General features: G+C 41.0%; 1 protein-coding gene across 1 annotated transcript in view; it reads left to right on the top strand.

Moving 5' to 3' along the window:
* LOC121718954 (interferon-induced protein 44-like) overlaps positions 1-18,003 on the top strand; it is a 163,054-nt gene extending 145,051 nt beyond the window's left edge. Inside the window, exons 2-9 of the mRNA XM_042104412.1 lie at positions 14,193-14,265; positions 14,368-14,399; positions 14,559-14,759; positions 16,554-16,703; positions 16,855-17,062; positions 17,190-17,271; positions 17,471-17,489; positions 17,637-18,003. Of these exons, the coding sequence (XP_041960346.1) occupies positions 14,202-14,265; positions 14,368-14,399; positions 14,559-14,759; positions 16,554-16,703; positions 16,855-17,062; positions 17,190-17,271; positions 17,471-17,489; positions 17,637-17,930 (1,050 nt within the window). The 5' untranslated portion in view covers positions 14,193-14,201 and the 3' untranslated portion in view covers positions 17,931-18,003. The remainder of the gene's footprint in view (positions 1-14,192; positions 14,266-14,367; positions 14,400-14,558; positions 14,760-16,553; positions 16,704-16,854; positions 17,063-17,189; positions 17,272-17,470; positions 17,490-17,636) is intronic.
* The last annotated feature ends 1,343 nt before the right edge of the window (positions 18,004-19,346 follow it).

Genomic DNA, 19,346 nt, shown 5'->3' with positions numbered 1-19,346 from the left:
GGCTATTACATTATTTTCTAAACCAGTCTGCTAAAGTCTGTAGTGAAGTCTGTGTAGGTTTTCCATTTCTTTTTATGAGACACCCTGCTCACTTGAGCCATCTACCGGTTGTTTGGGTTGTTGCAGCGTCTCACTGGAAAAATACAAATTAAAGTCGCGTGATCCCACGCGCGGACCGCGAGTGAAGCTGGCCAAGTCGAAGCACTGCCCACTGTAAATCACGTTGTCCGTTCTTTGTGTTTAGCTCCCGTGTGAAATAAACTGTAGCCGTAACGGGCAACCGCACCGTTACAGCAGCATACTAATGAGGAGGATGGGACATGTTTCATGTCATGTTAGATCACATCCTGAGGGTATAAGCTTTCAGAAAATATATGGTTTATATGGTTGAAACAGTTTTTCCTAAATGCCACAGACCCAAAGGTATGAGCCATATACCCAATTTACTCATACCCTATGTATTATGAATGGGCAGCAAAGTTGCCTGGTCTTCTCATAGGGAGACTGACACCGTCGGGCAACGTTTAAATAATAATCTTAATTTATTTACAAATATTTACAAAAGTCACTAAGTGAGAAGCTACAAAAGATAAAATAAAGTGTCATGCACGTCAGCAAAGTGTATGTGTAGTGCATAAAGAAAAGGCAATCGGGAATCCCTGCAGTCAGGCCAGAGCAGAACCGAGAACGCAAGTGAGGCCACAGGACACCGGCTTTATTCCGACGGCAATTAACATGGAGCCACGCCCCTCATTAGCCACCATTAGCCTCCAGCTCCTTCTGCAGGTCAAAATGCAATATGATATACAAAGAGCAACATGCCTAGTGCTCAAGAGCACCATACAGGAAGAAGAGGCGTAACGCTTCACGGCACGGCAAAGCTGGGGCGTCACACTAGTTAGACTATACAAAAAAAACGACGATCAAAAATCAAATGTGTGGCACAGCAGAAGGCCAAGAGCTTGTCCCTCGAAACGGATCATCCGTTGTTCGAAAATATTTCTGATTTCAGGCAAGTGAAGTTAACCAAAAACATAAGCAAAGCAGGGCTCTCAATTCATACCGTGAAACACATCACATGACGTAAACCACACATGCCTTTTTTATCGCGTTAACTTTTAGTCCTTGTCTGCTTCCTCCAATATAGCCTATAATAAGAGTTGAACTAACGACGGGATCCGTGAATTTTATTAATGTATTTTAAAGGTACATGTGTAACCTACAATGCATATGCGTTTCAAGACACAGCCTACTCAAAACGAGTGAACAATAATGAAGCCAGAGCCAGAGACTTTCTAATGAGGAGACACAAAAAATCCTCCATAGAAATACATGGGGTTAGTTTGTAACGCCAATATGGCAGATGTCCACGCATATCACACCCCTTCTGCGGCAAAACGTTGAGATGTGCATATATTGAGCCAATTATTTGGTGTGTTGTGAATACATTGAGCCAATTATGTGGTGTGTTGTGGAGACATGTGCCAATCATGTGTTGTGATCTCGCCGCTGGAGCAAGATTGGTGTCGTGAAGCCTTGCGCACACGCATTTCTGCCGAAACGGATGCCCGATGAGTGCCCAAAAAGCGTTGCAATATGGCTGCCGAGTGGAGGGACTTGCCTAAAAGGACTTTGATGTAGCCTACACGTCAGTGTTTTACATATCAATGAATGACTAAACCAGGGTGTCCAAACTACGGCCCGCCGCACACTTCAATCCGGCCTGCTGAGCATTTAATTAGGTTATCATAGGCCAATAGCTATTTTTTCCAGCGATAGACGACGTTGTGGTTAACTTTAGGCTACTGCAAACTAGGGCTGCACTATATTAGGAAAACATGCACTATGCGATAACATTATTGAGTACTACGATAACGATATAACTTGCGATATTTAAATATACTGCTCAAAAAAATTAAGGGAACACTTAGGTTTTCAACAATTGTTAAAAGACATTTTTTTAAACCTTCCACCCTTCTCTCTATTCTCAAATTACATTCTAAACAAACTAAACAATATAAAATATTATGTAGCCTGGGCTATATATGGCCTGATGAAAGTGGACAGCTAAGAGACCTACTGACTAGGCTATCGAAGTTGTGTGGAAGATCTGCCCCAAGAAAATCCTCGTAAAAGACGGATAGACAGCCAATCTGAACACTTGTGCACCAACCAGCAGAATTCCACATTGCCAGCCTTCGATGGGCCTAGCAAAAAAGCTACTTAAGCTATATCGCGGCGGTCATCTCAGTCTGTAACCTCATACGCTGCGCATCCCACGTTATTAGGCTACCGGCATGCCGACTACGAGGGCAGCGGAAAGTGAAAGTAATTGGGCTGCAATTGCACAGTCCAGGCTAAGAAGTAGGCTAAACAACTTTTACAAATAACGAATCCTGATTACCTCTCTGCTGCTGTCTGGGGCTTTTGCTAAATGCAAATCATACAGTGAAAGACAGATATCTTCTGATATAACATTAACAAAATAAATTGTTTATTTTAACACAGTGGAGAAGGACGCATTTGGCGCTGTGTTTGTTACACGTCATCCTTCATAAAACCAAAATATTCCCATATAACAGACGTGCTTTTCCTTTTAGTCACCAATTCCTCTTCACCCATGTGTAGCCTACCTCGCTCGACTCACTATCTTCAGCCATCAAGACTTAGCTCCCGCCTCAACACCTAAAACACCACACACCTAACTGGTAGGGGACGGGCTTCTAGGGCAGCATGACAGCATCGGTTTGGTAAAATATGTAGACATCAAGAATGTGAATACACCATAGACTGTATGGAATGCGCACGGCATAGAAAATGTATCGAAATTTATCGAAAATTAAGTAATCTTTGCGGTATGTCCATCGCAAGCGTTGGTATCGTGATAACGATAGATTTTAGATATATCGTGCAGCCCTACTGCAAACTACTTTACACTCTTCTTAGAGAACGTTTACAATGTCAATGTCAAAACAGCTTCAAGATACATAGTATCTCCATTGCAGCAGAACCACGTTATGCTACTCCATTTAATTGGGAGTGCATTTGAGCATGCACAAGAGGGAGAGAGCGCGGCAGGTTCCAGCTGGCTTGTCATTGTTCATAATTGATATCTCCTTCTTTTAAAAGGAAATCGCAATGGCAACAGTAGTTCCCACACTACTGACCATTTATACACTGTGAGAGGGCACAGCCATAGGGTAAAGAGTCTTAAAGTGACAGTGCACCATTAATAAATTAATTAAACGTCATCAAATTAACAGTATTTCTTAAGAAATACATTTTCTACAACAAAATTAATTTGTCATTTAAATGATACAAAACATTATATAATATAACGTAAAACTTAAAATAATAGCTGAGTCCCAAATAGACGCCTGTCACTTAAAGATGTAGGTTTCCATTCAATTCTTTCCCTGAAAGGGATGGGGTCGTGAGTAGCAAATTCAAAGTTCATGTTGGTGTAATGAAGAGCGGTAGAGAAAACAGAGCTTGGTTGGTCAATGAGTTAAAGAAGCCCTATGCAATAATTTGAGCTAAAATGACCTTAATTATGCAGGTTGAGAGTCGTTCTGATGGTTCTACAACACGTTCTGGGTTGTTTGGTGAGTGCTTCGTCTCCCCCTATCGCTTCTCCGCGGAAAAAACGAATATGCAACTTTCTGAACCCGGTCCGGGTAAATCCGGATGTGACTCAGCGGAAGTATCCAATCGCGCCTCGAAAATGTAGTCAGTTTCTAAGAAGACTGCAAAACGGACGCTGACTTGGCTTTGTTGCTGTTCAAATTGTAAGTAGCCTACCCTTGGGTGAACTTCGTTTTTGTAATGTGGTTTGATAGTCTCTTGAACAATGTGTTTGCTCGACCATTTTATTATGAGCCCTGTATGTGTTTAGCTTGGTTTCTTGATGGCTAGCTCGCTAGCTAGTGGGGGTTTATCGTAGCAGTCACTTGCTACCGAAGCTGCAGGGGGAGTTATGTCATGAAAAATGCGAACCCAAATTCGGCGAAAACCCAGAAACAGCGAAGGAATAACCAGACCTGCATAGGGCTTCTTTAAATGCCTGGCGTGGCTACAGGTTTGGGTTAAAGGCCGGTCTCCAATAGAGGCCTGGTCTGTTTTTTAGTTTCGGGTTGTATTTAATTGTCTAAAACACGTCAGATTGTCTGTTTAAAGCCCAATTCACACCAAAGATTCGCAATGACACAAAACCGAAAGGAGTTGCAGCGGTGTGAATTAGATGTTGCACATCGTTGCAAGCTATCGCAAAGCATTCACCATGTCTGGTCACAGTTGCAAGGTTTTAGAATGTTGCATCAAGTTGCTGGTTAATAGAATGTTGCAGCTCATCTCGTCGCAAATCTTTAGTGTGATTTGGGCTTAATAATAATTCCGGTATTTAGCACTGTGAGTCCGTTTTCTGGTTTGTTTTGGATGAACTAGACTGGTGGACACCAATTGGTCCTGTCTCAACTTTTCTGACTCGTTTTGAATCGCCTTTACTGCTTCAGAGTGGCTGCCTACAGGCATGCACAAACATGTCCTTAAAACAACCCTTAACATTCGTTTTCAAAACTGTGCAACTCACCGAGTGGTGTGGAAAGCTCTCATCACAGCAAAAATTGGCTGCTTTGAAGAGCCAAAGAATGCTTGCTTTGATGAAACATGTTGCTTTCTGTACTTAATACATGTGTGTTATTTCATAATTTTGACCTTAAGTTTTGATCTACAACACAGAAATAGTCAAAATACAAAAAAAACTCAGGAATGAGTAGGTGTGTTCAAACTTTGGACTGGCATCCTGGTTTTTAAGGTGAAAGAGAAATTGGAGAATATTAATTAGTTATTTTTCTTCATTTTATTTTCACAGTGTGGGCATGCAGTTGTCAATGTGAATGTAACACACTTCATTTAACCCTTTGTAGACTGCGCCGAACATTCAATTTAGTAGCAGGGAATTCAAGACAAACCGTTGCAACACCGTTGCCATCAATCATTATGTTAAGCCCGCCTAACGACTCTATACACGATTTGATTGGCCTGATAGAAGTTTAATTTTTCGAGCTCAGAAGCCAACGGAGAGTTGCTAGACTAGCCCTGGCAGCAAATGTAATTTGCTGTCGTTAGGGTGCGTCTAGATTTCAAGGCTAACTCAATGGCCTTATGGCACAAAAAGGCTTATTGTATGATTATGCTACATGACACATGATACAAAATAAAAAGATAAAACATATTTTCAAAATTCAACCACCAAAAACACGAAAATATCAGTTTATCAAGATTAATCTCACCCCCCCTCCCCAATTTCTGTAGTAGATAGAGAAAACCTGGAGTGTTTGGGAGATTCACAATGTTGTCCTCTACTCAGTGATAAAACAGAATCAATGTGTCCCCTTTTGTTCAAAAGTTATGATAAATTTATTAGACCTTTGCAGACGGCACAAAACATTCAGTGTAGTACAGGCTACAATGAACTACCACACCAGTTTCCAGCCTTCTACCACTATTAGAACAGACGTTATGGGCTTCCAAAAATGCCAAAAGATGAAATGTGAAATTCCAATGTGTCAATTAGGGCCGTGGCACCCGAAATTCAAATGGACGCCACGGGCAAACCGTTTGAGATATTGACCTGAAACTTCAGATTCCCTCATTTGGTAACATAAGGCGTATTTTCACAGCTTTTCAGCAAAATCTGAGAGGTACCATGTACATGATACCCCGATATTGGCTGTTTTCACATGGAATGACCCCATTTCTTTTCTTTTCTTTTTTTCTCTGATTGTCTAACACTCTGTAAAGCGCCATGAGACATGTGTAATGTTTTGGCGCTCCATACTGTAAGTACAATTCAATTGAAAATTGAAATTGTAATATAAACAGAGAACAATAAAACACCATGCAAATGAGAAATAAAATAATTCAGGATAAAGCACTTACAAATGGAAACAAAGCAATTTGTCTCTTGCAAATTTGTTTATTGCAAATAGCAGTAGGCCTCCTGTATGCAGGGCCCCCAACACCCCTGGGGCCAGTCGTACGGGTGCTTGAAAATGCTTGAATTTTAATGTTGCTTGCATTTCGGATAAAGTGCTTGAAAATGCTTAAAATTGTAACTGTATTTCTTTTGACACAAATAGCTTTCTGACGGAATAGTTAGCATAGCCTATTAAATGCAGAAAGTCGGAGAGTTTAAAATTAAAACTTCTCCGCCATGCTTCTGGCTTGCACCTCTGCGTGTGTGACTGATCTGCCCAGTTTATGGATCTGCCAGTCTGTTTTCATGCGTGACAACGCCCCCCTGCACACAGTCGGAGATGACCATGAAGTGAGGTTGCCGTTTTAATGAGCGTTGGTTAGAAAACCGCTATTTCGGACTGCTGAACAGAAATCATGTAGGGTCATAAAGATGCATTGCTAGCTATGTCGCCATTAAAGCTAACATATTATTGAATAGGCTACTTAGCTCCAATCATTGGAAGACAAGGAGAAAATTAGGTTGAAGAGGGAGACGAAACTTTATGGTATGTGAATGCAAAACCGCACCAGTCATGTCTATGGCCGTATCTACCATAGAGGTCACCTTTCTTTCTTCAAATTTTGTTTTATTTATTAACTAAAAATAGCTGACAAGACAATTATCCTTGCATCAACGCACCGTCACGCAACACGTAGATACCTCGACATGTCAAAAGGAAAGTAGAGTTGACTGCCATCGCGGAGCTATGTCCTAACTAACGAATGCAACAGTGTCTCACGCAGCTCAAATAAACTCAAATACCCACAAATCCATTGTCCAAAATAAATAATCATCAGACCTGAACAAAGGCTGACTTCAAGGCCTACTCAAAATGTTATGCTGAAATTCAGTGGAGTTGCAGCTAGCTAACCTGCACTGAAAATTAGATATCAGAGTCTGGACCAATAGTAGCATATAGATAGTAGCCTAGATAGTAGATAATAGTAGATATTTATATGGATATTTTCTAAGCATGATATTGATTATCGGTCAGTTATTTACACAGGAGACGGGAGAAGGGAAATCAGGCAGAAAGGTGGAAATGAGGAGAAAGAGTTAGGAGAAGAGAGGGAAATAATAAACAAAGGGCAAGTGAGTGAGAGTCAAGATGTGACACTCACTGTGTCAGAAGGTACAAGCTCCGCAGCCTATGACCCTGCAATTTATAAATCATGATAGCCTTTACATTACAGCCCTCTATGGTTAAGTCTTTCATAGGCATATATAGGCTACTTTGCTTTTTTATAAATGTACCATATGCCTAATAGGCTGTATTTCTAACTGTGATTTATGCTATAATGTGTAAATTATGTCAATTTATCTATTAGTTTCCGCAATATTCACCATAAGTCATAATTTAAGGGGTTCATTTTCACATTTTTCTTCCTTGGGGGCATGCCCCCGGACCCCCATAGTATTTTGCGGGGGGCAACATTTCTATTAACACCCCTGACCTCGGTATTTGAATCCTGGCTACGGCCTTGGTCAACAGCTTAGTTTTGTGGTTTAATGCTTATAGGCCCTACAAGTGGAAAGGACATTAAAACACCATGCATATGTGCATATCGTGCCGTTTGGCAAGAAGTTAAATTTATCCAATTATATGACAACTCAGTCATCTTCACATCACCCAATGTCACATCTCTGCATTGCTAGCCTACTGGTTGGTAGCTCATGATGACAGATGTAGGCCTGTCTGCATGCCGTTGTAGGCAAGAAAGAGACATAATCAGTCTTGACTGTCATGAAAGAGCGAGCCTTAACATTAGTTTGAGTTCACATATTCAGCAAAGAATAGTTATTTTTGAGTTATTTGTTTCATTAATATTACCTTAGTATAAGTCGCTGAAATTATCCAGGTAGCAAGTAAAGCATTTGGCCAGAGACAGTTTTCTGTGAATATCTCGAAAACCGTAGGGCCATTACCACTTATTTCATGTATAGCGCCCCCTAGTTAAAAATTAAAAAGCAAAACATTAGGTGTTTTCATCACAATATCTCTGGCTGACATGGTCAAAACTGCACGAAATTAAAAGTGTAGGATCATTATGACACCCTCTGAATGCATGCCAAGTTTTGTGTACTTTCGTTCATGGGGGGCCTTACAATAAAATAATTTATGTGTACATTTAGTGACTGTACACCAACAAGGATTCCCGGGACACTGAAAGACCGGGGTACACGACACTTGGTGGGCATGTAACCCCACATGGATAGCATGGAACCATCGTTTTTTGTTTTGATCTGTAGCCCCCCCCCCGCTGGACTGGACCCCCCGAAAGGAGGGTAGGGCAGACACAGTTTTCTGTGAATATCTCGAGAACCGTAGGGTTTAGGAGGACCACCTTTTTTTTTGTATGTTGATCTCAAGGGGCCATGTCAACCCATTCCATAACCACTCATTTCATGTATAGCGCCACCTAGTTAAACACAAAAAAGTAAAAATGAGGTGTTGTAATCGCAGGTATCTGTGACCTAACATAGTCAAAACTGGACGAAATTGGAAGTGTAGGATCATTATGACACCCTCTGACAGCATGCCACGTTTCCTGGGATTCCGTTCATGGGGGGCCACACAATAAATTAATTTATGTTACTATACACCAACTGGCCTGTAGGTGGCCGGACACAGTTTTCTGTGAATATCTCGAGAACCGTAGGGCCTAGGAGGACCACTTTTTTTGTATGTTGGTCTTAAGGGGCCATGTCAACCCATCCCATTACCACTTATTTCATGTATAGCGCCACCTAGTTAAAAATTAAAAAGCAAAGAATTAGGTGTTTTCATCACAATATCTCTGGCAGACATGGTCAAAACTGCACAAAATTGAAAGTGTAGGATCATTATTACACCCTCCGAATGCATGCCAAGTTTCGTGAACTTTCGTTCATGGGGAGCCTTACAATAAAATAATTTATGTGTACATTTAGTACACCAACAGAGTTTTCTGTGAATATCTTGAGAACCATAGGGCCTAGGATGATCAATTTGTTGCTGTGTTTGCCTCCAGGGGTCATGTTAACCCATTCCATATGCACACATGTGCATAAACAGATACACACGCACACACATACATTCACAGTAATCATACGTATGACACATACTCACACAGTATGCACATGCACACACACAGGCACATACGCAGGCACATACGCAGGCACCATTTTAGGGGCAAGGCCACTTGGCCTTCAGTTGGGCATATTTGGTGGGGGGCACAAAGGCCACATGTCAGGGCACCAAGGCCAAAGTTAACTATACAGTAGTAGGCTATAAAAATGATCAAAGTTGTATTCACTGCAGTAGACCTGCATCACTGTATGAAACATTACAAAAACATAAAACATGACATACTGTATTACATATAACTGTAAATCATCTGATCATCTAATATTTTCAGATATCTAGGCTATATTTAACATTTATTTTATATTTGGCCTGTTATGAAATCATGTATTGAACATTTTAAGCACAGCTCAGCTTTAAGAAACTCAAATAGCCTAGATGCATGCTTAGCATTTTGTGATCATTAAGGCTACTTTCACAAACTCTTATAGTCAGCTGTCCTCTGATTTACCGATATCTAGGCAACATTTGTAATATTTATTTTGTATTTGGCCCGTTATGAAATAATGTGGAACAATTTAAACACAGTGTAAAACTTAAATCCCAAATTTGGAGACATCCATGTATGTTGACATTTACTGCAAATTCAAAATGGGATTAGTCTGGAACGGCTAACTGTACAGGGGACTGCTTTACACCTTTCTGTTCGGTAAGGTCTGCTGTTTATTCTGATATATGGTTTGTCATATGTTAAACGAAGGGTTCGTGAAGTATTCCACGAGATGAATGGGTAGGGAGATGGACGCAAAACCTTCATTAGAATTTATGATTAAATTAAATGATATTATTTACTTTTCTCGCGAACCATTCACCACAGCAATTAGCGGCCAACATCGTTTAAAAGCTGAGAAAAAGCTCTTTCATGTGATACTTGTGATGTCTGTGTGATGAGTAGGCTACTTCGTGAGTAGTTCAACTGATAAGAATGGGTTAATTTGGACGCACTTTCTTTCTTGCGCTGTCACTTTCTCCACTGCGTAATTTGCGCTGTGAATGCTAAGATTATTTTGACAGGCCATAGGCTAAATATATATCGCTATTAGTAGGACGCAAAGCAGAATATTTAAAGAAGGGGGCACCAAGGCCACCGTGGCCTGTAAACCTCTGATTATCAAAGGGGCGTCACGGCCAACGCAAGGGGCTACGGCGGCCATGGCCGTGAAATTCCGGCCATCGCCGTGAAATTCCTACCCTGGCAGGCACACACACAAGCACGCACACACACACACACACACACCCACACACATACCGTAAAACTCCAAATAATAGCCCTGGCTTTTATTTTCCCAAATCGCCAAACTGCACTGGCTAATATTAGAGACAGGCGTCTATATGAGACAGGCCTTTAATTCCCTTTACACAAAACTTTTCCTCTGCAAAGATGGAAAATATTATCGAATTAATTATTTCAAACACACTGAATGTCTACCTATATGACTGGGCTATCTGATGACAATTACGGATCATCATTCATTTAGTGTTGAGATGTTGTTCATTGAGTGAGATACAGTAAGATCCAAATAGCGGGGATAGCCAGAACAGATGAGACACGTTTTAATTAAACGTAATCTACAAAGAGATCTTATCACATATTTTGTCACTAGCAAATAGCCTATATCGGTCCTTTGTCAAATACAGTTGCATTATCAGCCCTGACCAAAACTGTTCAGGAATTATTTATGCAAAAGTGTGCTTAATGTTTCATTCTCCCTCCTTTTCAACACGAATGAAACAGCTAGAGCATGAACCATATTGTTTCTCCCGTTTTGTATTTGCCAAATTTGACAACAGTCTACATTCAAATCATAGCCTACTTCCAGGCTCGCGGGAACATAGTTTTGACCAGGGGTGCTGAATAACAAAATAATCATGGATGTCCGACGAATTCTCCCCCAGCATATGACTGAATTTCGAATTTAGACGGCTAAATACAGCATTTCACCGCCGTGTATGAGTACGTCTAAGAGTAAGAAGTTTTATAATGCTCTGGACAGCCACATTGCACTGCAACTATGCGCAGCACTTGCCACTCCGACTCATCAATAAAAACTGTGCGCGCACACAGCAGTCCCATAGAAGCGCACTTGACTTTACATCATTAACCTATTTCAGTAGGTTATATAGCCAGAGAATGTCCGTAGACGGGCTCTTATATAGCCTAGTCTAAGGTAAATTCCTTTTCTGACTTCTTTCTCTTTATCGCCATGGCATTTAGAATAAAGAATAACGTTCGCGAACCGTTCTGGTTTTGTTGCCAGCATATAAAAACAAGCCATCGGCCTATCCTCAAATTTTAAGCACAAGGGATGAATTGAACGATGACGAAGTCGGACATATAGGCATAGTTCATATTGGAAATTTCCCCACCGCAGTCTTTTAATGCCATCTAATCATAACGTGCGCAGTCTGCGCCATACTTAAGCCCAAATCACACCCAAGATTCGCAACGACATGAGCAGCAACTTCATGCAACATTCTAAAACCTTGCAACTGTGACCAGACATGTGAATGCTTTGCGACGGCTTGTAACGACGTGCGACATCTAATTCACACTGCTGTAACCTCCTTTCTGTAACGGTTTTGTGTCATTGCTAATCTTTAAACAGACGATCTGACGGGTTTTAGAAGATTAAATACAACCCGAAACTAAAAAACAGACCAGGCCTCTACTGGAGACCGGCCTTTAACCCAAACCTGTAGCCACGCCAGGCGTTTAAAAGAGACAGGCGTCTCTTAGGGACTCGGCGATTATTTGAAGTTTTACGGTAAACATAAACATGTACACGCACACATGCACACAATTCAAGAATTTCTCAGAATTATGAACAGGCAAGATGGGGGTGGGGTTGTATAAAATTAATTTTACATGTGAAATCTATGAACTAATCATGTTTTGGTACTTGTTGTCTAGCAGATACCAGTGAGAATTGAGTGTGCATAGTGCAATTTAGTGAGACAGTTAGAATCATATACTTTCAGCGTGATTTATTTTTGTGGAAAAAATGTGCTGAACTGGGCGGCGGTCATATTTTGTACCGCTCTGCGGTACATCTAGTTATCCTCAGTATTATCCTCAGAGGACCTCAGTATTTGGCAAGCCTTTTCTAAACATAGTAATGTTCCATCATTTCTTGGTGGTTGAGGTGTTCCTTAGTATTTCGTGTGTAGTTTCATGTGTATTTAAATTCACATTGCCTTACATGACTCAACAATATACTACAATTTACTAAGTAAAAGGTAGCAGGACTTACACATCACATTTACTTAGGGAAGTTAGAAGGGGTAGAGAAAACGATTTAGACCGAAATGTAGGAAACTACTTTAGGGCCAAATCTACAAGAAATGATGAAGACCAATGATGTGAATGTAAACACAACATGTCTGCAAAGGTTATTGTCAATATTGCAATTTTTTTAATACCCTCAATATAATTATTTGCACTTTGTTCCAAATCTAGGACCTAGGCTAAACATAATATTTGGTTTTATGATATTTATGCCAAAAACAATACCAATTAGATTTTTATCTGAATATACAATTAATAACACTTAACACTAGATAAGCAGCATGCAACAACACATATTTGTATAGTGCTTTGAAGGAAAGCCTTCAGGATCCCGAGTAAAGCATGTGATGCATGTTGTGGTTTTTCACCAGTTGTGCTTTGCTGTCATATCCAGTGTATTAAGTTAAACATTTAACTTATTTTACTGAGCATGTCTGCTTGAGTAGATTATTGTCAGTGCTCTTTCCACTAGGGTTGGGCGATGTCCCCTAAATTGGCATTTGACGATGTGTACAGTAAATACTAATTAATTACCATATGTCTGTACAGAAATACATTTATAATTTTCTACTTAAAAAAATAAAAAATATATTATATAGGCTATACGGCCTGATGGAAGTGGACAGCTAAGAGAGACATAGGCCTACTGAACAGCTACCGAAGTTGAGTGGAAGATCTGCTCCAAGAAAATCGTCGTGAAAGACAGATAGACAATCAATCTGAACACTTGCGTGTGCACCAAGCAGCGGAATATTACACATTGCCAGCCTTCGCTAGGCCTAGCGAAAAAGCTACTTAAGACTACTATCGTGGTCACTCATTTAAAATCTTCAGTAGTAGGCTACGCTGTGCAGCATCCCACGTTGTCAGGCTATCGTCTATGTGACTATAAGGGCGGCGGGAAGTGAAAGTAAAGGGCTACGATCGCGCAGTCCAGGCTATAGGAGGGCGAAGTAAAAACACTTTTACAAATAACCAATCCCGATTACCACTCCGCTGCTGTCTGGGACTTTTGCTAAATGCATGAAATACAAGCCTTGCAGTGAAAGAAGGACAGGCTACCTTCTGATCCTATAATTAACGAAATAAATGGTTTATTTTAACACAGAGGAGAAGGACGCTGTAGCCTCACAAAAATATTTGAGCGCTAGAATGTCCTAGTCGTAGCCTAACAATAACAATTCAATAGGACTATTTTCTGCTAAAACATTAGGCTACATATTTTACGTCCAATGTAGGCTATATGCCTGCGAGACATGTAGGCTACAAAAAGACAATTACACATTCACGTCACAGTCAGGAATTATTTGAATAAGAAAGTAGACTAATAAGTCTTTTATTTTACAAGACGGTAGACTAATACATGATAACTGTTTGGCTGACAGCCTTTAAAGTAGGCTCAATTTCATTTCCAGGGAAATGTTTTTTTATGTTTTAGCCTGTTACAGCAGGAATTAGTGACTGGCATGTGGGGGCGTGGCATCACCATGGTTGCTTCCCATCGTGATGTCTGTCAACCATCACGATGGACGATGATATCGTCCATTGGCACAACCCTACTTTCCACCCCCTAACACACACACACACACACACACACAGATAGACAAACAGACACACACACACACACACACACACACACACACACACACACAGAGATAGACAAGCACACACACACACACACACAGATAGACAAACAGACACACAAACACACACACACACACACACATACAATCCAACCAGTTGATACTGTGTTTTTATTCTGACAGGAGAAAATGGGAGTTGTTTGGTCTTATTTCTTTCAAACTCCATCACCTCCACCTGATCCAGTACCTCTTTGTAAGTCCCCTTCCAAATATATTCACCAACGTGCACACACATACATGTACTGTACATACAACACAAACCCTGTTCCAACTGATTTTTTTTTGTCTCTTTTAGTGATGGAAACTGCGTGGTATAACATGGAATGGGGGTAAGTGTAGTGTATCATCTTCACTGTCTATTAACTTGTGATGCATACCATTATGTTATTGTTGAGAAATTTAGCACTAAAAGCACTGTGCAGCACTCAAACCTATTCTGACACCTGAATTACATTTTCCTTGATTAAATTGTACAAATGTGTTTGTAGTCAAAGCCATGGGTTGAAGGAGAAATTGAGCAGACTTTACCCTAAGCACCCTGCTGTCAAGCATCTCCGGATCCTTGTGTCTGGTCCTGTCGGAGCCGGAAAGTCCAGCTTCATCTATTCTATAGACAGCATCCTCCAGAATAAGAAACTGAATTCAGCTGAGAGAGTGACAACTGGTAACTTCAGAGGTACTAAGACAGTGAGTAGAAAGCTTCTATTTATTATGACCGCCGCACAGAGAACCCCAAAAATTGAGGGTAGGGCCAATTGTTTTGTGTCTTAGCCTTCAGGGGCCATGGCAACCCATCACATATCCACTCATTTGCTGTATAGCGCCTACTAGTTAAAAATGAAAGAGCAAAGACGGTGTACTGTAATAGCAGGTTCAAAACTGTACAACATTTGAAGTGTAGGATCGTTATGACACCCTCTGAATGCATGCCAAGTTTCGTAAAAAATCCTTTCATGGGGGACCATACAATAAATGAATATATGTGTACATTTAGTGATTGTGCACTACACATGCACACACAGACACTCATGAACACACACAAACACACATACATAAACATACACACACACACACACAAACACACACACACACAAACACACTAGCATGCATGCACACACATAAAGACACACACACACATTAGACATGTAGGCATACACACGCACATGCACACACACAGGCACGCACACACTGACTCACATGCAGGCACACACACACACACAGACACATACACACACACACACACAAGCACATACACACACACCACACACACACACTCATAAAGACACAAAGCACATACACACACTGCAGGCATATGCACTCACAGACTCACATGCAGACACACACATGCATAAAAACACACATGTAGGCTAGCAGGCACACGCATACACACACATAAACACACACACACACACAAGCACATACACACACACCACACACACACACACACACACTCATAAAGACACAAAGCACATACACACACTGCAGGCATATGCACTCACAGACTCACATGCAGACACACACATGCATAAAAACACACATGTAGGCTAGCAGGCACACGCATACACACACATAAACACACACACACACACAAGCACATACACACACACCACACACACACACACACACACACACTCATAAAGACACAAAGCACATACACACACTGCAGGCATATGCACTCACAGACTCACATGCAGACACACACATGCATAAAAACACACATGTAGGCTAGCAGGCACACGCATACACACACATAAACACACACACACACACACACACACACACACACACCATTACCACCACACACATACACTCAAGGGAAAACTCACACACAGAGAAGCACACATATACACAAAAGCAAACTCACACATGCACACACTCATTTACATACACAAAAGTTGCCAGAGCGGATGGAGTAGGAGATGGAGACAAATTGACAAGTGTGATTTATTTTTACGGAGAAACTGTGCAGGACGGAGGCGCGGTCATATTTTGTACCGCTTTACGGTACATCTAGATTATTTAGCATCGTTCAGTGTGCATGAAACAGTGTTGTATTGATGTTATACTTTTTGGGGGGCAGCCGTGGCCTACTTGTTAGCGCTTCAGACTTGTAACCGGAGGGTTGCCGGTCCGAACCCCGACTAGTAGGCACGGCTGAAGTGTCCTTGAGCAAGGCACCTGACCCCTCACTGCTCCCCGAGCGTCGCTGTTGTTGCAGGCAGCTCACTGCGCCGGGATTAGTGTGTGCTTCACCTCACTCACTGTGTGCCGAGTGTGTTTCACTAATTCACGGATTGGGATAAATGCAGAGACCAAATTTCCCTCACGGGATCAAAAGAGTATATATACTTATACTTACTTATACTTATACTTTAGTTAAAGGGGGCTAGTAATCAATATTACGTATCAGGAGTTAGCAAAATACACATCTGCCCTGCAAATTATTATAATGACTTTCAATGTGTTTCTTGATATTATCAGTTCAGAACTTCCAAATTTAAAGATGAACAGGGACATCCTCTATCATTTGTCATTGATGACGTCATGGGCCTGGAAAGTGCAGATGATTCTGGAGTGAAGACTAAGGACCTTGTCAGTATTTTAAAAGGTTGCATCAAAGACAACTATAAGGTACAACAACACACACACACACACAAGGACAGACACTTACTTTCAAAAGAAAACAAATATTTACATCATATTAACAGGCATTTTAATGATACATTTCCTCTCTCTCTCTCCCCCCCTGTATCTCTCTCCCTCTCTCTCTCTCTCTCTGTAGTTTAATCCTATAAGTGCATGCTCAGGAGAAGACACAAGATACAACAGCAGCCCAACTCTGAATGACAAGGCTCACTGTTTGGTGTTAGTCATTCCAGCAGACAGCTTCACAGCTAGTGGACATGCAGCAGAGAAGACTGGAAATGTCTTTATGGACAATGACAGCATCAGGAAGATAAAACACATTAGAGATAAAGCTTTAGATTTGAGTGAGTCTATTAAGATAATTAACTAAACATATCTAAATGATTAACAATATTGTTTTGTGTGAAATGCAATCCTTAGTGTATGTCTGTTACATGCCTTGTTTTAGCTTGCCCTGTTATTTTACTTCAGGGATCCCTCAGGTGGTCATCTTGACAAAAGTGGACCTGGCTTGTCCTCATGTGAAGGAGGACATCAAACATGTCTACAGGAGCAGGAGCATCCACCAAAAGGTGATTTATTTATTTATTTCAGGGACTTAGTGCTCTGTCTATACTGTCTCACTCACACACTTTAAAGAACAATAATGTCCATAAAATAATTCCTCCACAACAGCGAGTTCACTGCCATATAGTTCATTCAATCATATTGTTCATTAAATCCCAAGCAATTTGTCTGTTGTGTTTATCCAACCAGACCATCCATCAAAAGGTGAATCATTTGACAGATTTTGAACTTTGGCTATACTGTCTCACTGACTGGCTTGTTAACACCCTTTAAAGATAACAATAATTTGAAGGTGTGTGTGTGTGTGTTTGTCTGTCTTTCTGTGTGTGTGTGTGTATGTGTGTGTATTAGATGCAAGCATGTAGTGATGCCTTGGGAATTCCTACGAGCGACATCTTCCCAGTGAGCAACTACCACGGGGACAATGAGCCTCGGAAGAAAACTGATAAGGATGCAGTGTTGCTGTCCACACTGACACAGATCCTGGACTACGCCAATGACTATCTGGAGAAGATAAAGGAGTCTGAAGATGCTAAAGACGGGTTTGCCATGGGGCCCAGGAGAAGAAGGAGCAAGGAATCTAACCCTGACACTGCAGAGAGTGTGATACAAAACAATGACGCATTCTATTCGCTGTGGATTTGAGACCTCACATCTGGTGCATTGTAACACGAGACACAAATCAAGTGTCCTTGCTAGAATGTGGTACAATTATCATTATTCTGCAGGCAAATCAACCAGCGCACCCTATTTCCGTTAGCGCCGTTAGGTTTCCGTTATGCCGTTAATAACGTGTTTAACTGACAGCACTAATAAAAGTTAATGACATGTTATTTAACTAATTGTTATTAAACTGTGCTTCTGCCTATCCCAATATGAACCACTCCTCATAGGACCCTTACAATAAAGTTATCTTAATTGATATATTAGTAATATATAGCTATCAGCGTGGGGCCCCTTATAACAAAGTTGGTTAAGCTTAAAGGCGCTCTAGGCCAGCGGTTCCCAAACTTTTTACATCCTGACTCGGCTCGCGTACCCCCACCATCTGACACATAAAAACGCAACACATTATTGACGCATTCCAGGCATCAGACTGGTTAGATAGCATCTCACTGCAAACCACGCACTGTGGATTGGGGCAGTCTGTCTCCCAATCCACGTGAAGCCTAGCCTGACGTAGTCATACTCAATTCTAGTCAGAATATGAGTCTGATACTGCTCCATTGGGACATAATTATGGGGCGTGTTTCAACCGATACAGGGGGGGGAATGCCTCTGCACTCAATTGGATATGTTGGGGGTCCAGAGGGGAAATGTTTTGCGTGTTTCTGTGGTAACATTTTAATTCTTATGATTAATATTGTCAATTAAAAGTTTGTATGTTTTAGTATTTGCACACTCATTACATAGCACACATTGCACACATTCAGTCTGCTGTCAGGGAAAATGTCTTGGAGAGTATCTCCAGGCCTGTAGGTGGCACCCTGGGAGGGAGGGACGGGGATGGGGGCAGGTACCATATAGCTGGCAGAGAAGAAGGAATTTTGAATGCCAGTGTGCAACAGCTGAACCTTGCCTTGTCCAGTCTCTTTGTATTTTAAGGTATGTGTCATTTTATTCTTAATGTTGCCATCTAAGGTTATTTTGTAGAAATTGCTGTTTAATGTGTTGAATGATCCTGGTATGATTCTTATTAAATTTAAGTAAATGTTGATTCAAGCAAATGTTTGTTTGCCACCATTAACCATGTGGCCATGGCTTTTTAGTGAGGTTACAAAGGAATGAATTGGTTGCTAAATGTTGTGTTTATTCTCACCACATGTATATTCTTATGAAAAGGGGTTAATGCTGTAAATGTGTGTGTTAATCAATTTAATGTTGAGTGTGTCTGAACATTGTTGGACATGTTTGAATAGTTGAGTATTGATGCTTAAAGTATTTTAACTAATAAATGGAATGCCAGTGTGCAACACCTGAACCTTGCCTTGTCCGTTCTCTTTGTATTTTAAGATCAAGCAAGAGGACGTGGTTGTGCCGTGCCCCAAGCTCCCCTAGACT

The sequence above is a fragment of the Alosa sapidissima genome, chromosome 9 (assembly GCF_018492685.1).
Source record: "Alosa sapidissima isolate fAloSap1 chromosome 9, fAloSap1.pri, whole genome shotgun sequence".
Lineage (NCBI taxonomy): Eukaryota > Metazoa > Chordata > Actinopteri > Clupeiformes > Clupeidae > Alosa > Alosa sapidissima.
The sequence above is the reverse complement of the archived record's forward strand: the minus strand, read 5'-3'. Positions and strand labels throughout refer to the sequence as shown.